Source organism: Mesoplodon densirostris, chromosome 18, assembly GCF_025265405.1.
Source record: "Mesoplodon densirostris isolate mMesDen1 chromosome 18, mMesDen1 primary haplotype, whole genome shotgun sequence".
In the NCBI taxonomy this organism is placed as follows: Eukaryota; Metazoa; Chordata; class Mammalia; order Artiodactyla; family Ziphiidae; genus Mesoplodon; species Mesoplodon densirostris.
The window spans coordinates 53,569,501-53,595,680 of NC_082678.1; the positions used below are offsets into that span (position 1 = coordinate 53,569,501).

At 48.9% G+C, this 26,180-nt stretch overlaps 1 protein-coding gene across 2 annotated transcripts in view; it reads right to left on the reverse strand.

Annotated features, from left to right (window-relative positions):
- The window catches only part of ASIC2 (acid sensing ion channel subunit 2), a 997,430-nt gene that overhangs the window by 12,633 nt on the left and 958,617 nt on the right, over positions 1–26,180 (reverse strand). For both annotated transcript variants that reach the window (XM_060081380.1, XM_060081379.1), the window contains exon 4: positions 147–297. In XM_060081380.1, coding sequence (XP_059937363.1) covers positions 147–297 — 151 coding nt within the window. The remainder of the gene's footprint in view (positions 1–146; positions 298–26,180) is intronic.

Here is a 26,180-nt window from a genome sequence, read left to right on the forward strand (position 1 = left end):
GGTTGGGCATCAAATAACAGTCTTCCCAGAACAGCATCCTTTTGCATCCTCGTGGAGTGGGTGAAGAGTCTCCCATCAGGGTGAGACATGCGAAGAAGGTTGCAGGTAGTCCTGGGCCCCTGCGGCTGTCCTCGCCTGGCACTGACCTGGCATGTGGACCATGCGACAGTTGCAGTTCTCCACGATGTAGCGGGTCTCACAGTCAATCCGACAGGCAGTGATGCTGTAAACAGGAAAGAAGTCGAGTCCCATCTCCGAGGACCGGCACTCGCCCCACGGCGGGGGCAGGTATGTGAGCTGCAAGACAGGAAGGAGGGGGCAGTGGTCAGCCCCAGAGCTTCAGCCTCGACAGGCCCAGTGGCTCATTCATTCACTTATGCCGTTAACAAACCATTATTGAGAATCTACTACATGACAACCTCAATTCCATTGACCTCCCAAGCCTTCTACTTTTGGCTCCAATACCAGTTTTCCTATCTTATTTTTTTTATAACCTTCTTATAAATGCTGATCTTCTCAAAGTCTCTTACACGGGCCACATCTTCCCACTTCCACAATTTGTCATCTCCCATCTCTCAGCAGCAGAGAAGTGAGATAAAAATTTGGGGGCTCTGCCTCTGGGGGCCCCTCCTTTCTAGGATTTTCTTCCCATTTTTTTAAGCTTTTCTGGCAACCCTGAACTCTAGCTTGAGACTTTTTGTCTCAATGACTGCTGCTTTCTGCTTGAGCTCTATCTACAATATTCCCTTAGAACTCGACGTGCCCTCAAAGGAGAGATCAGGTAAATAAATGTGTATTTCATCCAGTGTGATTCCCTTCCTTCAAGGGCTGTATACCCTCCAGTTTCTGCCTGTTTTTAGTCTCTCTCCAATGCCATCAAATAGTACTTTTGAAATATTTTGTCCAGAGTTTATAATTGTTATTTCCAGAAGGGTTAGTCTGATATAAGCTGCTCCACCATTACTGAGAACCAAAAGTCTCTCTCTATATTTTAAGACTCATAATATTCCTTTGAGGGGGCTGTTCCTATTCTCATTTTATTCATGATGAAACTGAGTATCTGAAAGGTTAGTAGTCTGTCTAAGATCACACACAGAGTCAGCATATGGACCTAGGAATTTCTGACTCGAATCTTGCCCTTGTATACTGCATTGTCTCTATAGGAAATGGATGAAAGGAGGGAGAAACACTCCAGAGAGGACCTTTCAGAGCTTTTCTCTTTTGTTTTTTTTCTAACAGCTCCTTTTTTCTTCCTTTCCCATGAAGGCTTGCATTACTCTCTCATCTTTCTTTGGAGTTCATGAGCTGACCAGGCACAGATTTCCTGTATGACCTTGGATAAGTCGCCACTCTCCTCTGGACCTTAGTTTCCCCATCCGTAAAGAGGGAGTATCTGGGGGTAGGTTTGATAGTCTATGATTAGAATGGATTCAGTCCCCTACATTGCTCAATATTGGATCGATAAGCACACAAACTGGATTTAGGAAGAATTCACAGTGACTTTTGGCAAGACAGGGGGTCTAAAATGATGTAAAATCATTTTGGGAGACTCTCATTTCTTTTTCTTCTTCTAAAACAATTTCCCACAGTGGGTGGACCAAGAATGCAGCTGGTGAAACTCTGGGGATGTGCTACTGTTTGTTCAGGGTCAATCACTTCCCTTTTTTTATATAGAGGTCATGATCCAGATACCATGGCTACCCTGCTGTGGCTGGTTTATCATTTGTTCCATCAGATTTTCTGAAGCCTCACACACCACAGCAGCTGGAAAATCGCAGTGAGTACAGCATCAACTCTTGCTTACCAACGAGTGCCTGAAAGCGGGTTGGAGTATTTGTTTATCCTGGGTAAGCGAAGCCTCAGAGGCACCCTGAAGCACTGTCTTCAAATATCTGAAGAGCTGTCTCAGGGAAGAAGAATTAGATTCGTTTCCTGGCATCCCAAGGGAAAGATAGACACAAGAACAGTTGTCCTAAGGGAAGTGGGGAGGATGATCACATTTATTGATGTTGCAGGCACTGTGGTAGGCACAGCACATGCATTCTCTTATTTAATCCTAAAGAAGGATAAATTCTGTCTCAACTTTCTAACCTGCTACTATGATTCAATGATAAAATCCCTATCTTGAGGGTGAGGTCCCCATCATGAGGGGTGTTCAAGCAGAAACCATATAACTACCTGGCTGGGATGGGAAGAGAGAGATTCAAATACTGCATGTGCAGTTGGAGATTCTAAAATCTCTTAAGCCCTTATATCCAATCACAGACCTTACATCTATAATTTTAATTTGAGAACTAGAGACAGTGGAACAAGTCAGACAGAACCTTGAACCTCACTCTTTCATGGGCTAGTTGTGTGACTTTGAGTAAGTGACAAAGCCCCCATTCCCCAGCCCCTGCTTTTAGTCTCCTCATCGGATTAAATAAGTGCCCAGCAGTTAGTAGGTACCCACCAAGACTTAGTTCCTATCTCTCTCCCCTAACAAACGTCTTCATGTTTTTCTACCCTTTCATTCATTCAACAAATAGTCCAGCTCCACCTCTGCTCTCCTTACAATCTGGTTTTACAGACTAGTGAAACTCCATCCTTTTTGGCTCAAGTGATTTTGCACTGGGTTTACTATAAGAACTGCTGCCAATGCAGATGTCCAAGTCAAGAGGACACCAGGCCACTGATCTAGGGCTCTGGAGCTGGGAGAGAGATCTGGGCTGGAGATGTAAATGGGTGTGTTTGTGTGTGGCTTTAGTGGATCTTGAAGCTGTGGGGTGGATAAGCCAGCCCAGGGAGAGAGGAGAGACACCAGGATTGAGCTCTAAAGTGTTCCTGCATTTACTTAACAACTCATCCGTCCTTAGCCTTTTTTCTTCTCACTGTGCCATGGAACTGGTAGCCTTGCACAATTGCTTACATTTATGAGCTGAGCAAATAACTCAGAACTTTTGTGATGGCGTACCCTGGTGCTTGCCTGTCTTCGCTCCACTGTCTTGAGGCTTCTCTCCACAGTAGTTTTCGTTTTCTAGAGAGAAGTTTGTGTTTGCACCCTGCCTGCCTCGGGACGCCCTATGCTGTTCCTCAGCCACTGGCTTTCCCAGCCTCTCCCAGCCCATAGGTCCCGAGGTGTGCCAGCAGGTGGCGCTGCAGTTAGCCTAGCTGCTCAAGGCGGGTCTCTGTAGTCAGAGATGCTGGGAGGGAGACCGTCTCATAGGACCTTGCCAAGCTCCCTTGGCCTTTTCCTTGTGTCTGCAGCCCACAGAAGCCTTGGCTGGGATGCTCCTAAGGGAGAGATGCTGTGACGATGATGAGAACGCATAGGAATATGTTCATTCTGCTCCTGGAAAAGGTAGAAAAGACCGGAGGAGAGACAAAGGAGGAGGGAGACAAGGAGAGAGGCTCTGGTACCCACCTGGCTCTTTTGTCATGTCAGCCACTTGGGCTTTTGATTCAGGGGCTGGACACGATGCTCTCCTGGACCAGATCCCTTTAGGCTCTGGGATTCCCCTGCAGGTTCCTTCCCAGGGCTGGGTCGGGGTTTTCGTTCTGGCCTGATTGGCTTCCTTCTCTTCCTCACTAGCCCATCTGGCTGAGGTTCTCTATCTGCCGGGAGCACCCATGTTAGGAGCACGTGCTCTGTGGTCAGACCCAGCTGGGCTGGAATCCTGGCTCTGCCACTTGCTAAGTGGGGGATGTCCTCTTTCTGCACGAGAAGCACCCCGAGATATTAACTACTTCAGAGGGATACTGTGAGTTTTGAACATAAGGTACGTGGAACGCAGCTGTGGCCCTTGGCTGACGTCTTCCGGTCTCTGTTCTGTGTCATATGGATAGGATGTGAAACTCAGCCCCTTGTTCATTTCCACAGAAAGCCCACTCACCCAGGGCATTAGAATATAAGGAAGATGTCAGAGTTGGAGGAGGGTCTACATCAGAGCAAAGCTCCTTCACCTTGCCTAAGCCCAGCCCCTCTCCATCTTTCTCTTTTCCTTCCTTCTCTCCCTCCTCCTTTCTCTCTCCTTATGTGCTTTGCCACCCTTTCCAGGAGCAGAATCCACTTATTCTTAAGTAGTTGCATCATCCTCTGTCATCTTGGTAACATGGCAACCACCTTTCCCGTGGAGTCTCAAGGAAAGGCACGTCCCTCCCTAGGAGGAACTCTAAAGGCAAATGTTATCATGTTTTTTTTTTTTTTTTTTCCCTGCCTCGTTCTGTAACAAGATGAAACATCTCCAAGAGCGGCTGGTGAATAAGAGATGCTGAATGAACCAGAGACGATGTTGGCCTCTTTTCTCCCCACTAGGGCGCTGTCTCACCGTGGACAGTGACCAGGCAACAGAGCTGGTCGTGCTTTGCATCCATAACACAGATACTCACTCTGATGACCGGAAACGCAGACGCATGCCCCGATGTCCCGTGGTGCACCCTTATTTTCTGTTACTCCTGGAGTCTTCTCTCTGGGATATCTATCTGTGCGTGATTGACCGGGAAGCTAGCATGCAGCAGATTTGACCACTTCTTCTTGATTGTGCCAGAAATGAAACAGAGTGGGTAGCATTGTGAGAGGAGCATTGCTGGGGCTTCCAGGGAGAAGCACTGAGTGTGAACACCCAGTGAGGTTCCAGTGACTTATGTGGTTCCTTGGGCAGGAATTGTAACCTCTAAGCCTTGCTTAGCTGCTCCATAAAGCAAGGGGTCTGGACCAGAGAGCTGCTAAATGCCTCCAGAATCTTCAAAGTTTTGAGTCTATGTGTCTCACTTAATACAAACCGGGATAAAGCGTGGGCAGAGGGGTGGGCTGTTCTCCGATGATCGATCGGGTCTGAACATTTGGCTCACAACACGTTTTCTTCCCTCCGGGTGTTTGGTGAAACTGATCAAGATGAGGGCAGAGTGGCCCTGGATCAGAGTCAGCGGGAAGCCTTCACTCTAGGAAAAACTGCCTTGAGAGTGAAGGGAAAAAAATCCCCTTTGTGAGCTGTTTTCCAGAGAACATAGTCAGCAGAGGTGTTCAGCTCACTTAGTGAGGTTTCCATGGATGAAGAAGTGCTCATCCAGAGGAAGCTGGCCTCGGGGTGCAGGAAACAGGAATCGGGGTACAGTCTGGGCTGTTACCAAAGGCTCAGTGGGGCTCCTGTTAGCCCAGCCAGCCCAGTGGTCCAGCCTAATTGAACAAGCATTTCATTAACTCCTATGATGTGCCAGGCACCGGGCTGGGCACTGGGGCTAGAGGGGTGAGTAAAATGGGGGTACCTGCTGTCCAGGGGCTCCTGTTTGCCACAGACCCCTCCTGCCACCACGTTAAGGTGTGTCCCCAGATTCCCAGGGCCTGTTCTCTTCTTCCGCCCCAGCCTGCACAGCTGGGGGCAAGTGGGAAGAACATGGCGCCACCACAGACAGGCTGTGTGGCCTTGGCTAAGTTACGTAACTACTCTGGGTCTCAGCTTCCTTATTTGCAAAACAGAGCTTATTATCTGTAACTCCCAGGGCCTCCCTGAGGGTTAAATGAGACGACAGGTGGGAAGAGCCTCCTGCAGCATTCCCATGTGTTTGTTGAGTCCTAGGTTTGGGAAGTGCTTGTGAAAGTCCTTCATTAAAGGTATCAGTCGGTGGCTGGTTCCACGAGCCTTTCCTAATCGGCATCCACCTCTTCAGCTACACTCATATCTCTTCCTGTTCACTGGATCTCAGGCCTCTAGTACAGGGGCTGGCATATAATGGGTGCTTGATACTTATTGAATGAATGAGTGAATAAATGAATGAATTGTACCACCCTGCTTTCTCCCAGCCCCAGTACAGAAGATGAGGGCAGGGGGCTGCCCTCACCCAGTCCAGGAGGAGCAAAGGGTCCTCCATGTTGGTCTCCACTGGCTCTGCACTGAGGTGGGCTCAGCACCAAATCACATCTGAGTCCTGGATTAGCTGATGGCAGGTTTTCCTGTGTGATCTTGAGCATGTCTCTCACCCTCTCTGGGCTTCTCTGTTCCATCTGTAAGGGGCAGGGCCCTAAAGGTACGGCACTCCGAGAGGCCCCAGGTTCTAGGATCGGTGGCCTCGTGAGGTCTCCCTGCTCTTGGCCATGCCCTGTGATCCCCGCCCCCCTCATTTTCCCACCTTCTACTACAAGTACAAACTTCCCCCTGGCCCACCCAGATGGAGGGGAAATCAGAGCCTGCTTGCTTTCTAGCCATAATTTTGGGTTTGATGTTTGTATTGCATCCGGCGGAGTGATTTAAGTGTGTTCACAAATGATTATATTGTGCTTTTAAACAATACTAAAATCAAATAAAATACTAAAATCAAATCCACCAATCAGTCGGTAACAGAGGCAGCGATGGGGTCTCAGGGGAAGCATGTCCTTGCAGGCAGCACAGAAGCAGTGAGGCACCCGCCCCTCTCCCGCCCCATCCCTGTGGTTTTCGTGAGTGTTCAGTCCCCAAGGTCAAAGCAGGAGAGATAGCACCAGGAAGAAGCAAAAGTCATCGCAAAGAGACTGAGCAATAATAACCCCTCCCGGTTGGAGACCCTGAGGTAGGTGCTTGTAAGGACAGCGTCTCTTTCAACCCACACAATGACCCTGTGTGAGTAAGAACTCCTTGCCCTGAAGACTCACTGTAGACTAATTGATGGTATAGACACCGCTGATATTTGCTGAGCCCTTACTCAGCACCTTACTTGGACTGACTCCTCGAATCCTTACCATAGCCTTGTGGGGTTCGTACTTTTATGATCTCCATTGTATATCCTGGGAGACGGAAGCGTTAAAGAGACTCTGGTCATGGACAGCAGGAGGCAGACCTGGAACTAGAAGCCAGCAGTCTACACATTTACCAATGTGCCGTGCCTTGCCTTGCCTTTTACCGCAGTGGGTGGGGTCCACAGGAAGCAGAGGCAATTCCTGGGTGGGTGGATGGACGCTGCAGCAGAGATCTGGGGATGGGAACATGGGTTCTTCAGAACCCAACATGGGAAATGTTGCACGGAGTCATTGAACAGTTTAGCCCTCATGACAACTTTGCCAGTTAAATATTATCATCCCCAATTTACAGACGAGCAAACTTCAGTAACTTGCTCAACACCACACAGCTAAGAAATGGCAGAGGCAGGAGCCAAACCCAGGTCTGTCTGGCTGCAAGGCTCCTGACTGGGGGTCAGGGGGACGGCCTAATCTTGGCTGTGCTGTTACCCTGCTGTCCTCTCTGGGGGACATAGCTTTTTCACCTGCAGCATCTGGGTTCAGAATAGATAACCTCCAGGTGTAGTAGAGTATAGGGGGTGCTCTATAAGGCAAACCAGATGACTGCACCCCTCCCCGCGTCCTGCACAAATGGCAGCCATCACCAATGGATCACAGATGTGGTGTTAGAACTTATCTAAACACTGCCGTTTGACTGAAATCAGAACTGAGAGGAAATGTTGTATTTAGGGAAGCTTCATCTGCGGGAACCATCAAACTATACATTGCTAAGTATTCACATAGACTAGATAAGACTTATTATGTACTATATAAAATACAGAATGTGACTTCCCTGCAAGAATGGGAACCACAACCCGCCCTCTTGCGTAGGAGCACCCTCCAAATGGCATTTGGACCATTTGGACCACAGGAGGATTCACCCAATCAGAATTCAGCAACACCCTGGTCCTGCCCTGGGGTCACACACAGAACTGCTGGTTGTGCTGGCTGGAAACTAAGTAGTAGCAGCTGATGCAGCACTTCAGTAAGCAACAAAAATCAGTTTAAAAGGTGCATTACCCATGGTTTGTGACTAATAATAAAATAATGAGGTTATATCCATTGTAAAAACGTCTGCGAGTGGGAGAGAACGTGACAAGAGCAAAAAGTGAATTGTTTATTCAAAAAAGCAAGAGGATCTTTTTCAAAGACTATAACTTGCCTCATTCTAACGTGACTTTCACCTTGGGCTTTGCTGGCTCTAGATATGCCTCTGGAGCTCTACAAGAATCCTTCCAGCTTTGGTGTCATGGGGCAGACAGCCCCTGCACTTTTATTTTCATAAAAATATTATTTTTTTCATTATTATTTTTATCCATCCATCCATCCATCCATCCACCCACCCTCCATTCATCCATTCATTGATCCATACACCCACCCTCCATTCATCCCTCCATCCATCCATTCATTGATCCATCCACCCACGTTCCATTCATCCATCTATCCACCCACCCTCCATCCATCCATCCACCCACCTTCCATTCATCCATCCATCCATTCACCCTCCCTCCATCCATTCATCCATCTATCCATCCGTTCATCCACCCTCCATTCATCCATCTATCCACCCACCCTCCATCCATCCATCCATCCACCCACCCACCCCCTCATCCATCCATCCATCCACCCACCCTCTCAACTCATCCACCTTCCAAGTGTGCAATAAATGTTTGTTTAGCACCTAATCTGTTCTAGGAACACTCCTAGGATGTGAGGCTACGAAGATGAATAAGGCCTGGTTCCTACGACCTGGGGGCCTACAGTCTAGAAAGAACAGACACGCATGTAACAAAGCAAGTGCTATAATGGGGTAACAATGTAGGGGAGTTGTGGAGACACTAAGGAGGGCACGGCCAGACCAGCTTGGAGCGGGGGGATCAGAAAATTCTTTATGGAGGCGGTGGTCACCTTTGAGCTGAGTCTAGAAAGACTGTGTTGTTCATTAAACAGATCCGGAGTGTGGGAAGAGTGCCCTGGGTCCAGGGAACTGCCCAGGCAAAGGCCCAGAGATAAAGAGAGGCCTGGCCTGGAAGGGGAGCCTCAGGTAGGGCAACAAGGGGGCACGTGGGTGAGTGTCAGGCTGGTGTGCCTTGCTCCGTGCCCTGGGGACAGCCCCGGGGGACTGAAAAACTCTCCATCATTGTTATGGTGACTCCTGCACCTTCAGTGAATATACATCCCTGGCAGGTACCAGCCCCTGCAAAATTCATGCCCTGCCTCCACTCCCCAGTGTAAGGGCTGCCTTGGCAGAAGAGCGTTCTTAGTGTGTCTGTGCCTGCTGACACACCATTATCGTCGCATCTTCGTCTGGACACAATTTCTTGGGCAAGTGCTGTCGGCGCTGGCAGTGTGTTCTCAGCAAATTGCCTTAGTGTGTGATTTGTTGGTTGAAACTGGGGGAGGGGAAGTGTCGCAGGGATGCAGGCGCAGAGGTGGCCTCACCCAGAGGAGGGAGCTCAGAGGCATATGAGCCAGGCCTTTACTCCCAGGCTGACCTGAACCAGGCACGTCCCCATACAGAGCCTAGGGTTTTCTTCACTCCTTCCAACGCTGGCCCAGCTGTTGACATAAGTATCCTTTGTCTTTTCCTGTCCTGGGCCCCCCTGCAGGCTCTGCCCTGGACTTCACTGCTGCTGGGGGGTCCTCATGACATAGTACTAGGGGTCCTGACTCCCCCAGCTCTTTTCTCTGACCCATACTCTCAGCTCTGTAAGCTGGAAAGAGGCCATTTGGGATCCAGACTTCATCTCTGTCCTGTATTTTCTTCTCTTCCTCTTCCTCCTCGTCCTTTTCCTCTTTCTCTCTCTCTCTCTCTTTTTTTTTTTATTAACCTTGGGTGCATTTTCATCTTTCTAAGAAGATCCCTCAGTCCAGCTTCCACCTATGAGCATCATCAACGGAAGAGTCCAGAGGAGGCCAGCAGGACTGGCTGCTGCTAGGTTGGAGCATCTCAGAGCTGCCGCATACATCTGTGTGCAGGGTGCACACTGCACAGCAGCAGGAGAGTCACATAGACGACGGTGTGCATGTCGCCTACAGAGAGAGCGCTGGGTAGCCCCCAGCAGCCTGTCTCCCTCTGCTGCAGCCCTGCCTGGGGCTTCACTTCGCTCCTGCCAGGTATCAATCCCCAGCATCCCATTGTTTCCCCTTCAAATACATCACCTCTACATTGCCATGAAAACATTCCTGTTTGCATGGGCTAGGCGGGGTGCTGGGGGAGGATGTTTGTAGGGGCACAGACTGGCCTCTGTTCACAATCTCTGTTGGGATGGGGGCCTTTTACGACCTGGCTTTTTTCAATTGCATATTTATGGTAAAAACCCTGCAGAAAGTAGGCATAGAGGGAACTTTCCTCAACATAATAAAGGCCATATATGACAAACCCACAGCCTACATCGTCCTCAATGGTGAAAAACTGAAACCATTTCCACTAAGATCAGGAACAAGACAAGGTTGCCCACTCTCACCACTCTCATTCAACATAGTTTTGGAAGTTTTAGCCACAGCAATCAGAGAAGAAAAGGAAATAAAAGGAATCCAAATCGGAAAAGAAGAAGTAAAGCTGTCACTGTTTGCAGATGACATGATACTATACATAGAGAATCCTAAAGATGCTAACAGAAAACTACTAGAGCTAATCAATGAATTTGGTAAAGTAGCATGATACAAAATTAATGCACAGAAATCTCTGGCATTCCTGTACACTAATGATGAAAAATCTGAAAGCGAAATCAAGAAAACACTCCCATTTACCATTGCAATAAAAAGAATAAAATATCTAGGAATAAACCTACCTAAGGAGACAAAAGACCTGTATGCAGAAAATGATAAGACACTGATGAAAGAAATTAAAGATGATACAAATAGATGGAGAGATGTACCATGTTCTTGGATTGGAAGAATCAACATTGTGAAAATGACTCTACTACCCAAAGCAATCTACAGATTCAGTGCAATCCCTATCAAACTACCACTGGCATTTTTCACAGAACTAGAACAAAAAATTTCACAATTTGTATGGAAACACAATTGCATATTTAAAAGAGAAGTTGGGTCCAGGTTGAGTGGAGAGCACCTCAATGCATTTGCTACAGTTTCGGCTTTTAGCTCCATTTGGAATCCACTTTCCACATATCTGGGTGGGCGTGGAGTTGGTGTTGGGGGGCTCTCGGGTGGCTCTGCCCCGGCTGGGAGCGTGAGTGAGTGGGGGCTGGGTGTGTGTGTGGACTGATCACAAGGCCAGCCCGCCCAGCTCTGCCCTCTGCAGCCTCCTGGGGCCACTTGCCCCCCTCCACCCTAGAGCAGATTGTGAGCTAGCTAGGAGGGTTTTCAGCTGACCCAGCACCACGCCGCAAGTCCTAGCCCTGACTAAGGAAGGACGGGATGTGCGTTGAGGGCCCACACTGACCACGTGTGTGGCTTCGGTTAATCCTCGAGGCGGGGCTGAGGGGCACTTTAACACCTTTAGGCCCCACGCTCCGTTCGAGGCCTCTGAAAGCCCCGCAAGGGTGTCAGAATGAGCCGCAGTCGCCCCTGCCCTCTGGGACTCCACCGCTGTGGCCCTGGACGCCCGCGTTCGGGGACTGGATGAATTTCCTCCTGTGACCCTGCCTGGTGAAGGCTCCGTGGCAGGGAGGCTCTGTGTGCACAGAGCAGCGGCCGTAAAATTCATCTTTTATTACTGCCTTCCTGGAGCTTTGCAGCGTGGGGGTGGTGGATGTTTACAGGCATAAGTGTGTGGATCCTGTAAGGATGAGATCTGGAACCGAAAGTCTGTGCCCCTGAGCCACTGAACTCCCAGACTGGGGCTGAGTTCTCAGCTCTGATCTTTCTGGCTCCGCTCTACACCAGCAGGACCCGCACTTCATTGAATCTTATGCAATTTTCCAAACAGGGCTACCTGCTTTGTATTTAGGTGGTTTATAACCCCACACTGTGTTCCATCATTCCCCAAATAATGAACATTTGTGGAGGGTTCATTATAATTGTGGAATCTCATCTATCACTACCTGTCAGTCCTTCAAACTGTGACTTCCTGGCCACCATCTCTAGAAATGCCACCATCGTCAGCATGCTGGGCCACATTTTTTACACAGTCAGAGTACTTTACAAGCTTAAAAAAACCCTTTCTTTTCCACTGAATGATTCCAATTTTGTATGGCTGAGTTGGTGGTCCCAGTTACAGTTACAGTCTATGGGGTACATCCACGAAACACTCTGAAGGGGAACTGGGGACACACTGCCCTTTCATAGACATCATCTTAAATGCCTGGACCATTTGGGAGGACTACAATGGAGAGATCAATACACCACCAGCCTCGGGAGTTCAAAGTCATTTGTACGTGTCATGGGCTGGCTCCTGGCTGGGCCCTGAGAAAGACATTCACCCTCACCTTCCCAGTGGGGGGCCCTGACAGAGTCAGTGTCCACACGGGACACCACGTGGGCTCCTGGAAAAGATGGCTCGGGGATTACAGAGGCTGGAAGGGGCAGGTGACACACCACGTGATGTCGTGAAAAGAGTGGCCTTTGGAACGGGGCACTGGATTCTAATTCTCAGCTATTTCTTCATCTCCAAAAAAGGGGTACCGGTACCACCCCACAAGTTTGCACGGAGACTGAAGGAGATGGTCCAGGAGAGCGTGGGCCCTGGAGCAGGGCAGGGACTTCGTCAATACTCAGGGCAGCGCTGCATGGTTAGAAGCCTGGGCTCTGGACTCAGCGAGACATAGCTTTGGGTCCTAGCTCTGTCAGTTATTGGCTGAGTTTCCCCAACTGTAAACTGGCAGTAACAGAACATATGTCATTGTGAGAATGTCTACATTTCGGTGGTTATGAAACACATATTTTCCCACATCCTAACACCTCTGTAAGATCTTACCATCAGTGGTAGTGTTTTTCTTTCTTTACTGGCACATGAAATAACACTGACCCGTACAGTTGTCATTGTCTTAGATTTGATGAAGTATTCTAAATGAGGTCATGCCTGATAGGGTCCAGCATAGTGTCTCGCACAGAGCTGGAGCCCAATAAATGGCAGCTGTTGTTATGACTTCCTATGCAACCCTGGGCAAGTTTTAAAATATCTTTGAGCCTCAGTTTCCTCATCTGCACGATGGGAATAATTATCTCTACTTCCCAGGGTTTGAGGGAGTATTAAATGAGTTAGCATGGAGACGGAGGCACCCATCACAGCATTTGGTGTATAAAAGGAGCTCCAGATGTATCCTTTCCCAGGACTGTACCCAGGGGAAACCTCCCCTTTGTGGAATTTTGGCACAGGTTGGGTGGGGAAGGGCCAGGTGCCTGAGCACTGCAGCTCTGCTGGCCAACGTCACCTGCTCACTGCTGCCCCTAGTGGTACCAAGGCTCAGGGCGGGGCTGCTTGAACCAGATGGGAAGGTTACGGAAGAAAATGGTGGCAGGCAACCCTGCAGGGCATGAAGACCTTGACTGAAGACGTGAAGCCCCACCTGGGACAGCGACTAAGATGTTAATAACCCACTAAGACCCCTGTGGGAGTCATCCTTCTACTGGATGTGGCTGCTGGGAAAATTGCCCAGATCACAGATCTAAACTAGAGCCACTCCTGGGTCCCCACCCACCTCCCAGCAGAATGCACCTCTGTGCTGCTTGTCTCAAGCAGTAAGAGAGGATACCCTTTGGTTGGCAACAGGGAATGGCAGCATCCCTTCTCCTGTGTTCCCGAAGGACCACAGTCTGGATTGGGGTGGATCAGACCTAGTGACAAATCCTGACTCTGGATGACCATGGGTGCATGACACCCTCTCTACGGTGTCCTTATCTGCAAAGTTCATGTGTGTGTCGGTGTCCATAACGAGAGTCATAGAGTTGGTGCCCCAAACTGTTGTGCTGCCCAGCCCACTTCTCTTCTCCCCAGCTCAGGTGCTCTGGAAAGCGCATCGGCAGAAATCATAAGCAATATTGACTTCACTACAAAATGCTCTGATGTCTTCCCTGCTGCTCTGATAAAGTGGTCTTTGAAGTGAACCTTCCCTTGCAAGTCTGGAATATCACAGATGAACAGGTGCAAACTGTCAGACCACGAAGAAGCCCTGGGCTCTCGTCTTTCAAAGAGGGACAAATATCCCCCGTTCAGGCTCTTTGTCGGGCTCCTTGAGGTTGTTCCATGGCCTCAGCCCTCCTGCTTGGTGGTGTGGACACTGGCGTATGCCATCATGGTAGAGGGTGGGAGGGTAGAGGTCAGGGAGGAAGCTGGACAGACACCCTTTGGCCCAGGCACTTTGCATAGATGAAGTTTGAGGTCGGTACTACTGTTATCCCTCTTATACAGAGGAGGAATCTGAGGCAGAGATGTGCAGAAGCTTGCCCAAGACCTCACTGCTGGTAAGTGATGGAGTCTGGATTCAGTTTGACGATGAAGACTGGCATCACTGTCCTGTGGTCCCCACTCTAAGGAAGCCCTCCCTGTCTAATGCCAGGTGATGGCCACTGCCACTGGAGAGAAGCCATTCATTATCAGAGACCCACTGAGAAATTGCTGCATGTCTTGGGATGCTCCATGGAAGGCCTCCTCTTTCCCTCTCAATGTGGGACAGCTGTATCATTGCCATTGTAAAGAGGAGAAGACTGAGGTTCACAGAAGCAAAACGATTTGCCTGCGATCATCTAGCAATTCGGAGAAAGTGTTTGGACAAGAACCCAAGGCTTTTGACACCCAGTCCTGCCCCACAGCGATTGAGACAGCTGCTTCCCACTCCCTCACCCCGTCCAGCCCTCTCTCTGGGTTACCGCCCAGCCACCAGGGAGAGGCAGGGTGATCCCATACACCAAGTCGACCACTGCACTGTCCACAGCCCTGTGGATTCAAGGTTTGTCTTTTCCCAGGAGCTTTTTAAAAACTATGAGTAAAGGGACTTATCTCTGGGGTCTTCCAGAGAAGCCCACAGGCAGGCACCTTACTTGGGGATTGTGTTGGGAGTAGAAAGAATTATGGGTTTGGAGTCAGACATTCTAAGCCTGAAACTCAACTTCACCACATGCTAGCTTAGGGACCTTGGGAAAACAACTGAATCTCTTTGAGTTATCAGTTACCTCTTGTGAAATAGGAATATTAGTCTCTGTCCTGGAGAGTTTTTATGAGCTAATATATGAACTGAATCCAGCGCATTGTTTATATGACACATAGCAGGTGCTCAAGATAGCCAAGATCTTGGCCTTTGTCATTGGCAAAAAGAGTCCAGAAAATTTTGTTTGCCTTAAGAACATCTGGTCTATAAAATTCACCCAGGCTTGAGTCAGGGAAGGGGTTATTTCAATGATTCAAGGACATTTGATCTTCACAAAGGGCTTAGCCAGGGTCCTTTAAATGGCAGCAACATGTGCACGTTGCCATGCCTGTTTACAATTCATTAGCCACTTGACATTGACTTTAGTGGAGAGAGAAAATGTGCACAGCCCTTGTTATGGAAAGCCAGTGCTAGGAACAATTACCTGCTAGAAATCAAATAGAACTGGAGAAAAAAATAGGTCTGCAGCAGTAACCCAAAGAAAAGATTTCATTTATAAATATCCGTCTCACCCTCTTTCCCAGGAACCCATCCTTCAGTTGTTTAAAGCAAGATATAAATGCAGAGTCAGGCACCCCCCAAACGTTCCCCCCTAACCTTTAAAAGCCCAGTGACAGGTGATTGGAACAAGCCTTCACAATGTAAGAGGCCACGGTTGTAACTGTTAATTCTTCTGGCTGTAATTTATCTTGCTATCCCTTTGGGTAGCTAAACAGCTCCGAACACGGGCTGCTCAATCGGCTTATAAGTCTTCTTGATGAATCACTCTCATTCTCCCCGTCCTTTCTCTGGGCTGCAGTAATTCTTGACAACTGCCTTAGAGCCTCTGTCTCCTGCGGGTGCGGAAGGGAAGAGCCATCTATTAGGAGGAACACATGGAGAACAGAAAGCTCTTGGCATTGGGAAGTTGGCAGGTGAAGAGCTGAGCCCTCATTTCAAGACAGAGAGGCCAGGGCACAGAATGCAGGACACAGTCTATCTCAGTGACCTCCAGGGTATGAGGCACCCCTGCCTGTTTGGGGTCTTTGGATCAGGGATGGCTGGGCAAATCCTGTCCACTGAGCTCCAGTGGGTGTCCAGAGCACCTTCACTAAGAAAATGCCATGTGCTAGATAAACTGTGAAGCCACAGCACAGGTAAACTAGGGCAGCGTGGTGGAGACCAGTGTTGAGGTTCTCATCTTCCTCTTGGGTTGGTGGCTTTTCCCAGCCACCTGTGCCTCCAGGTGGTGTGTATAACTAGTTCTCCTAGGCTGAGGTGGTTAAGAGTAGATGTGCTTTCTCCTTCCCCAGCTGATGGCGGAAGAGAGATGAGTCGGAAAGCCTAAAGGAGGACAGAGATGGGAGAAAGCTGGATCCCTGCATGACTGCATGGAACAGAGCTCCACTGCCAATTGCACTGGACCACAGCATGAGGGAGAAATACACTTTCATCGTGTCAAACCACTCAGATTTAAGGGTTGATTATTCTAGCGGTTAGCCTCTCCTGTCTACTACAGCACTACTTTATTTAACAGAACACAATTGCTCAAACTGAAGGTTCATTATGAGTTAGCCCAGTGGTTTCTACTAACCAGACAGTGTATTGTAACTCACCTCTGCTAGCTGTTGTGTGGACACTCAGCTCACAACTTGGAGAACACTGGATACCAGATTCTTAATTTTTAGACCTGATAAATTGACCCCCCCCTCCTTCTCCCTTCTCCTCCACTGGATGGGTGAGCAATTCTGATTCAATCTCCCCAAGGCCCTGCAAGTGTCCCCTCTTCTGGACAAGTTGAGACTGTCCTCAGCTCCCTCCTGGACCATTGCAATAGTCTCCTAACTGGCCCCCTTGCTTCTCATGCACCCCCTCCAATCTGACCCCCATCTGATCTTCCTAAAATGCAGACTCAGTCATGTCACCACCTTCCCCGATAAAATCCAAGCTCCTTTTCTTTAGAAGACCTTCCATGATCTGCCTTCCTGTCTCTCCTCTCATCTTCCCCCAAACGATCAGGCTCCCATAGCCTCTCTACCTTTGCTCTTTTCTCTCCCTGCTTGGATGGCTCTTCCTTCTTCTCAGCCTGCAACCAGCTACCTGGCTTTCAAGGCTCAGTTTGTGTCCCTCGGCCAAGAAGCCTCCTCCACCTATTCCTTCTTGCCTTTGGACGCTAGTATCCAGGTTTGTGTTTTATGCTGGCAGCTGCAACACATTCTTTTTTGTTTTGAAAGTGCTTAGAATTTAATAATTGAATAAAACATGATACACAGTTGAATCCCAAGATTGTTAAGGAAACTACATATTTCATTAATATCGGTAAGTGTGTGTTCATTTTTAAAGCTACTATAACACAATGTTAAAATAAAAATATTTTACTTTAGTTTTTGCTGAGGACCCAGAAAACAGATTCCATAATGAAGCACGAGACCATCATGTAGAAGTTGCAAAAGGAGGTTGTGCAAAACCACTTGTTTCCAACCCTCTCATTCACATCAAGAGGAGAAACAGAGGATTAGAAGAGCTAGCTGGAGTCTTTGGGGCGCTGGTGTATGTGGAGTACATCCACGCCCCTCCCCAAGGAAGGAGAATGAATGGGATTCTCCCTTGTCAACTAAAGAGAGAAGACGATGAGGAAACTATCAAGGAGCTTGATATTTGTCACCTGCAGTTGCTGTACCTGGTAGGCAGATATTAGAATGAGTTTGAGAAATCTGAGGATGAGGAATTCCCTGACACGTTTACCTGCTGAGGGAAGGAGGGGTATCTGCCTGTATCTTCGATTGTCCTGACCAGATATGGCCTCAAGGGGGAGATAGCCTGGTGGGCTTGCAGTCCTCTTGCCCAGGATTGCCATCCAGAGGGATAAGGAGACCCCAACGGTGAGAGAGAGTTAGGTGGCAGCGGAACACTGAGAACCAGGGAGAAAAAGAAAGCAAGAGGGAGAGTCGAGGCCGTTACCTGGGCAAGGGAATTTCCGGTAAAAACTCCCATTAGGCAGAGAGGTCATGCAGAGCGGTCTCCAAAGAACGCAAGAAAGTATTCCATGAGGGAAAGTTTTAAATATCTCCCTGATAAAGAGCACATTCCATCTCTGAACAGTAACAGTCAGATAAAAGAGTGTCTCATTTCCTTTCTTTCTCCTCTCTCCCATTCCCCTGTAGGGATCAAACGCTGTGACTGACAAGGCTAAGAAGAAGTGGTAAAGACATCCGTGAGGGAAAGGGGGGAAAGCACCCTTCTCTCCCACTGCAGTCGCCTACCCTACAGCTGGCACAAGCTGGGAAAGGGGGAGTATCTAGCATTTTGAATGTAGCGCATTCTTGTAGTCATTGGCTGACATGCCCACTTCCTACTAGCCCTCAAGCTTTTTGGGAGGAAGGTGGGAGACCAGTTTCTCTTCCCCCGGGGCGGGCACAAAGCTGGAGCCCAACTGACTTGACTTGCTCGAGGCAGCCAAGCCAGTTACCAAGGCAACCTTCCCTCCCTGGGCCTCAGTTTCTCTGTAAGTAAAATTGGGAGGTTGCCTGGCAAGGACAAGTCTTTCATGGTCTCTCTGGGCTTTCCCAGCTCAGCATTCCAGGATGCTACCGTCCTACCACTAACATGGCACAGTCATGCAAGGGAAATCAACACTCAGAGTTTTTCCTGAGCTGTGTCTGTGCAAGCCACAATTCTGCAGAAGACTGTCCTTGGGGGTGCCTGTGACTTTCAGCTTTGCCTGATGCCAGAGAGAATTTATCATTACAGAAAAGCTTATGGTGCAGGTTTAGCAAGTGTGGCGTCTCAGGCATTCTGGAGCTTCATTTATCAAGTAAACACGGCTTCGTTATTTAGACTTCAGTCACTTAGCTCATAAACTATCCCATAGATATAAAAACTGGGGTAAGACGTCCCCTTGTATTGATCCCGATGAGGAATGGGCGTGATCAATGATGACTTGGCATGGGAAAAAGGCCATTTGCAGGCTTGCAACTTGTTCTGACTTCAGGGAGAGCCTGGGGTAGGAGGAAGGGATTCTCAGCACACTTCATGCCACACCATGGACAGGCTCAGGGAGCTCCGCCATCACGGGCCACGTGGCCTGGGGCAAGCTCTCTCCCCTCCACCCAGCCCATGTTAGTCCCTGGGTCAGGGCTCTCCCAGCTGCATTTCCCAGGGGAGTGGTGTCCTGGGGGTGGGGTTGGGATGGTCCATTCCTCTCCCAGCCCTCGAGGAATACAGGAGAGTCAGCTGAGTCCAGAAGAGTTACATTCCTAGGTTTAACAAGCTGAAAACAGAATTCAGTGGATACTTAGGAAGCTGGCAGCCTCTCCCTGCCAAGTGCCTGGCTGTGGACACGTGGGATTTAGCCCCTGATGCCCGCACATGGAGGCATTCCCTGGGCATTCCCCACTCAGTCCCAGCCACCCTACTTACTCTGACTCCAGGGCAGCTCCTCACCTATTAATTAGTTCAGTTACCATGTGTTTCTCTCCTGCCCCAGGACTATTCATCGCTCAAGAGTCACTCTGGTTTCCCAAGGCCCTCTAGGGTCAGCCAGCCATCTGAGAACTTCCTGCACCCCCGTCTGCTTCGAATCCCTGTATTATATAAGGCTGAGTTTGCTAATTTGTGCCTCAAGTCCTGCCCTCCTCCAGGAAGCCCTCCTGGCTCATCCTTCCACTCTCCCTTTTCTTGACTCCAGTAGCACTTCCCATTGGATCACTGGGTGCTCAGTGCACGCAGCCTTGTGCCACCATTTATCTTTCTATGATATGACATCTTTCTATCTGTCCCAAAGCCCTCAGCGTCTTTGGGAACAGAGCCTGCCTGGTGGTTCTTTTGACCCAACTTCACCTAGTTGTGGACATCCTGAAGGCTCTCATTAAGTATCTGTTGCATGACAACATAACAGAAGTCTTCAGGTTAAAGTCCAAATCCTTAACCTGGCCTGACAGGCCCTGCTTGATCCAGCCCCACCTGCCTCCTGCTTCCTGATCCAGGCTTTGTGTGCTACAACGTGAATCGCTCGTGAGCTGCTTCTTGCCTCTGTGCCATTTATTCGGCTGCTCGTATGCCTGGAATGCCTCTCTTTCCACATTTCATCCAGTTAATGCTTACGGATCCCTGAATACCACTTTAGATGGCAACTCTTCTAGGCAGCCATCCCTTACGCCCTAAGTTTGAGTGAGACCCCTTCCCCTGGACTCCCATAGCACCCTGTGCTTCTCCTCTCCTACACCTACCACAAGGCGTTATAAACAGTGGCTCACACGTTGGTTGGCCTCCTCCACCAGACTGTGTGCTCCCCCTGGATGGCGCCAGGTGTAAGCACTTGTGGGTTCCCAATGTGTGCGGATGCTCGATAAATATTTGTCAAATTAATGGATGGATGGATGGATGGATAGTGGACCCTGGGGAGAGTTGCAGGGCTGGAAATAAGAAGAACACAGGAAAATGGGAAATACAGATATAAGGTTGAGATCCAGGGGCAGAGATGAGCAGGTAGGACTAGGCTGGGTGTCAGAAATCTAATGGGGTGATGGGTTCTCTGGGTGAGGGGCAGGATGGTGCTAAAAGTGAGGCTCAGGAAGGAGAGGGGACGCTGGCGGTGCCGGTGCTGGTACCCAGCCCCAGACCTGCCATTGAAGTGGGTGTGGCTGCAGCTGCCTGTATTCACCTGCCCCACCTCTGGCTCTTAAAGGAAGGGTATGTGCCTGTAGCCATCCTCCCAGGGTTTTCCTTCCTATTTCAGACTTCAAAACAAGCCGCTCTTCACAGTGTATGCAAGCATGAAATGAAACGGAGCTCCACAGAGGTTCTTATTTATAGTAAGGCTCTGGATGAGCATTCCCAGCAAACAGATTTAGGTGTCTGTGTTTCTTTCTTTCTTTTTTTTTTTTTTCGGTACGCGGGCCTCTCACTGTTGTGGCCTCTCCCGCTGCGAAGCACAGGCTCCGGACGCACAGGCTCAGCGGCCATGGCTCACAGGCCCAGCCGCTCCGCGGCATGTGGGATCTTCCCGGACCGGGGCACAAACCCGTGTCCCCTGCATCGGCAGGCGGACTCTCAACCACTGCGCCACCAGGGAAGCCCGTGTCTGTGTGTTTCTGATGGAGGAGGAGTGTGAACTACTATAGTGCTCTTCAAACTTTAATGTGCTTGGAACCACGAGGGAATCTTGGTAAAAATGCAGGTTCTGGGCTTTCCTGGTGGCGCAGTGGTTGAGAGTCCGCCTGCCGATGCAGGGGACACGGGTTCGTGCCCTGGTCCGGGAAGATCCCACATGCTGTGGAGCGGCTGGGCCCGTGAGCCATGGCCGCTGAGCTTGCGCGTCTGGAGCCTGTGCTCCGCAACGGGAGAGGCCAGAACAGTGAGAGGCCCGCGTACCACACAAAAAAAAAAAAAAAAGCAGGTTCTGATACAAAAGAACCTGGGGTGGGGTGGGGTGGGGTGGGGTGGGGTGGGGCCTGAGACACTGCACTTCTGACCAGCTGGTGTTTCTGATGCGTTGATGTTGCTGACGCTGCTGCTGGTCCGTGGATAACACCGAAGGGCAAAGAACTAGTAGAAGCTGGTGCCTCTCCACAGGGCTTGATGCATATACTGTTTGGTAGTAAAGATGATCTGGACAGAAGGCCAAAGAGTCATGGAAGTTTTAGAATGTGGCACATATATACAATGGAATATTACTCGGCCATAAAAAGAAACAAAATTGAGTTATTTGCAGTGAGGTGGATGGACCTTGAGTCTGTCATACAGAATGAAGTAAGTCAGAAAGAGAAAGACAAATACCGTATGCTAATGCACATATATATGGAATCTAAGAAAAAAAAATGTCATGAAGAACCTAGGGGTAAGACAGGAGTAAAGACGCAGACCTACTAGAGAATGGACTTGAGGATATGGGGAGGGGGAAGGATAAGCTGGAACAAAGTGAGAGAGAGGCACGGACATATATACACTACCAAATGTAAAATAGATAGCTAGTGGGAAGCAGCCACATAGCACAGGGAGATCAGCTCGGTGCTTTGTGACCCCCTAGAGGGGTGGGATAGGGAGGGTGGGAGGGAGGGAGACGCAAGAGGGAAGGGATATGGGAACAGATGTATATGTATAACTGATTCACTTTGTTATAAAGCAGAAACTAACACACCATTGTAGAGCAATTATACTCCAATAAAGATATAAAAAAAATAGAATGTTTGAATTGGGAGGAACCAGAGATATTACCGTATTTCGCCGATGCTAAGATGCTATCCTTTGTAAGACGCACCATCACTTGGAACACCTCTAAGAAAAAAAGAAGCCTGCCAGTTAGTGGTAAGAGGCCATTGATTGTAAGGTCCGTCTCTATTTCAGAGATGTTAAATGTGTGGCTTAGAATTGATGGAATAGGATATTTGATTTAACTCCCACCTTCCCCATTTTACAGAGGAAAATATGAGGTGCAGAGAGAAGGGACTTGTCTGAGGCTGCTCGGCTGCCAAGCGGCTTAAGTGCTGCAGTTTCATTTCCGTGAGGCCTGAGAAAGTGTGTGGAAAGCATCCTCAGGCCCAGGGCAAAAGACGGAGGTGTCCCTGCCCTCCGTGGGTGACCAGGGGGGTCCTCCAAGATTCCCAGCTCATCCTTTACCCCAGGCTGCATCCCTTGGAGAGGAATCTCTTCCTGTCCCTTGGCAGTATATTTCTGCTAAGAAACCCTAAGCCCAGGGCTTTTGTCTGATTTTATACTCAGAACATCCTTTTCTTTCTATTCAGGAAATTCTTAAGTTACACTGAATCCCAGATGGCACACTTGAGCCTTTCTGCCCTTGGCTTCTCTCCACAGGAATCAGAAGAAAGGCAGCCACTCCATCTTTTCTCTGTCTTGTCCCCTCCATGATAAATGATGGAATTAGTTGAACAGCAAAACTGGATCCCCCAGGCCAGTGGTTCTCAGCCCACACTCTGCATCAGAATCACGTACCTGTATAAACTACAGATACCCCGGGGCTTACCCCAGAGATTAGGATTCAGTTGTTCTGGCATGAGGCCCAAATACCAGTATTTTTCAAACACTCCCTAGAGGATCCTAGTACCGTAGCTAGGTTGCGTACCATTAAACTAGTCCAACCTATTTGAGAGATGGGAAAACTGAGGTCCAGAAGGGCCAAGCGTTTGCTTGGAGTCATGCAGTTGGCTGCAGAGGTGGGGCTAGACTCCAGTTCTCTGGATTATCCCTGGATTTCCTCATTCAAAGCTCTAACTGGCCTACACCACTGAATGAACCTTTACTGCAGGCGGTAGACCCCATAGGCACACAGCTGTGTGTGTGTGTGTGTGTGTGTGTGTGTGTGTGTGTGAAAGAGAGAGAGAGAGAGAGAGAGAGAGAGAGAGAGAGAGAGAGAGAGAGGGAGAGGGAGAGGGAGAGAGAGAGAGAGAGAGAGAGAGAGAGAGAGAGAGATAGATATTCACTCTGTGTTGGAAAATCCAGGCAGAAATTAACAGTAGAGCTTGGAAGGGAGTTGAAGTAAAAAGGACCTCAAGTTAAAAATAAACATGCTTGGGCCTCCCTGGTGGCGCAGTGGTTAAGAGTCCGCCTGCCGATGCAGGGGATATGGGTTCGTGCCCCGGTCTGGGAGGATCCCATATGCCGCGGAGCGGCTGGGCCCGTGAGCCATGGCCGCTGGGCCTGCGCATCCGGAGCCTGTGCTCCGCAACGGGAGAGGCCACAACAGTGAGAGGCCCACATACCGCAAAAAGAAAAAAAAAGAAAAAAAAAGAAAAAAATAAACATGCTTGATGCTGTTTGCCTAGCAATCACTTCTGACAGTTCAGGGCAGGGTGTCTAACCCCTTCCCAGCGCCCCAGAGGGTTTCAGACTATTTTGGGGACAGGACACTTCACCAGGCTCACAGGCCTTACTTCCCAGCCCTCGAGCAGTGTTAGGGGCTGTCTGTGGACTTTTTCCAGGTTCTCTATGTCCCTATATCAGCGGGCCAGATATCTCCACTGTCTCGTGTGGGATGTTTAGTGCTGGGTGGCCTGCGTTGCTCTATAACGTTTACTGGCCAATGAATGACTCATCAGGAATCGATGTGGTTCCCATCAGGGATTGCCCTCAGGAATAAATTAATGGGCAGAATCAGCTATTAAATTATCTGGGAATGAAATACCCCGTTGAGCTGGTGTCTTCAAGTATGTGAGCTGCTGTCCTCAGAAGATGCTGAGTGTATTTTCAGCCCTTCCTCAGCTGCCCAGGATTTCCTTCTGAAGCCAGAGAGCTTCTTCCAAAGCTGCTGACCATTTGCTGAGAGGCCCAGGTGACTCTGTCCTTGGTTCTCTCTGGATTTTGAACTTACCTGGTCACTTACCTCCCCAATGTCAACAGGCCCGCTGTGAATGCATGTGCTTGTGTGTGTGTGTGTGTGTGTGTGTAAGCAGGCAGGGGCTAAACTAGTGCCACCAGCTGCACGAGTCAGGACTCTGGGCATCAAGTGGCAAGTGGTCCTACCTACCACTCAGGAGTTTTACAACTTTGGGTGCATCTGCATTACTGGGAGGCTTGTTTACAAAGGCAGATTCTTGGGTCCCACCTTCAGAGAGTCTGATGTAGCAGGTGCGGCGTTGGGCCTAGGAATGGGCCTTTAACCCACTTCCTCCCTGCTTCTGATGAACATTGAGACTGAAGAACAGCTAGCTTAGGAAAACTTCATACTTAATATCAAGGAGATGGGGGGCCACCACCTCTCTGGGCCCCGATATCTCAACTGTAAATCAAGCGGAAGGGCGAGATGACCTTTAGTGACTTTTCAGCCCTATGCACCTGTGGTTTCCCTCCCCGCCCAGGGAGATGGACGTGAACATGGTAGCTGGAAGCCAAGATGGCAGAGGCATGAAAGTTTAAATGCTGCCCAACTTGTGTTCTTGGCAGGGCTGGCTTCATTGTAAGGACTACCTGCCAAACCCTGGAGTCTTTGGAGGTTTTTCAGGGTGGAGGAACCAAACATCTTTCTGGAAGAACCCTCCAGGGAGTGGAAGGAAGTTCCTTTTCAAGCCTGAGCCCCGTAGTGCTCGGTTGGACTGAATGATGTCCCTGGTCTGTGGTCTTGCCTCCAGGGCTGACTCAGGGCTGGGGGTCCTGGGAGGGGGCTGTAGCTGAGGTCTTCAGTGGTTAAGCCAGCCCAGTTGTACAGATGTGGGTCAGCTCAGCTCCCGGGGGGTCATCTGAGTCAGCATAGTCTTGTCTGACATTGGAGCCGGGGGCACAGGGCAGAGGTACCTGCTCACTTTTAGAACAGAGAAGTTGTGCCTCGCTTTACACAATCTGAGTTTTCCAGCAAAAGTAAAGCATACCTCACTCTTATAAATTGATAGAAGCCTATTTCAAAGAAACCACATAAAGTTTCCTGGTATAGTAAAACACTTTGAGAAACTTTGCTGGGATGTCTTCTGTAGAGTCCTGAAGATTCTTACATTATGAATCATAATTAATAGGAAATTACTTTTTGACCAACAAATGATAGCAGTGGTTGAAATTTTACAAAGGATTTTCATATACATGAGCTTATTTTTCCTCCTAATAACCCCTGGGAGGTAGGCCAGGCAGGCCTATAAACGGAGGCACAGAAAGGCCGGCAGACACAGAGCTGTCCAGTGACAGACCTAATGTTAGAACCTGGGCCTTCTTTCTCGAAGCACAGAGGTACGGCAGATGGGAAGAGGCTGGAAGACTTGTTTGATAAGAGTAGACTTCCACGTGTTATTTATTTATTTATTTTTTTAGTAAGCGCACTTGTGCTTTCAGAGTGATTGAAAATATCTTTCTTTCACTAATCCACATGCAGTATTTATATGTTGTTTTCCTTCCTAAGAAGTAAGAAAACAGCTTTTTGCTATCGCTTCTCTTTGACACAGCTCAGTCCTTGATAAAGCTTTATAGTTGGCATGCCCTGTTTTTTCTTGTCTGTGACTGCCAGCTGTCCAGTAACCATCTATCTTTCTTTGGTTCTCTACTCTCCTTTTTTTTTGTAACGTGAAAATCTTTGAGAAAATACACTCGGCACTCTATTTTTCAAGAGCCTTACAAATGCTCATTTCCCTTGACCCAGAAATCTCACCCTTCTAGAAACTAGCCTAAGGAAAGAATTAAAATTAGCCCGAGAAGATCATCTTAAAACTCTGTCCACAAAGATATCAGGTAGAGTATTATTTACAATAGCGAAAACAGAGAAAGCAATTCCAGTTCAACAATAGAGGAATGGTAAGTAAATTATGGTATGTCCATTTGATAGAAATATTACATAGCCATTCAAATGATGGCGCAAAAGTAAAAACAAGGAGAAAATGCTTTCAACAGACTGTTAAGTGAGGCTACACACCTGCTTATACCATCTGATTATAGCTTAAAAAAACCCACCACCAAAAAAACCCAAACCTACGAAATCTATAGGCAGAAAA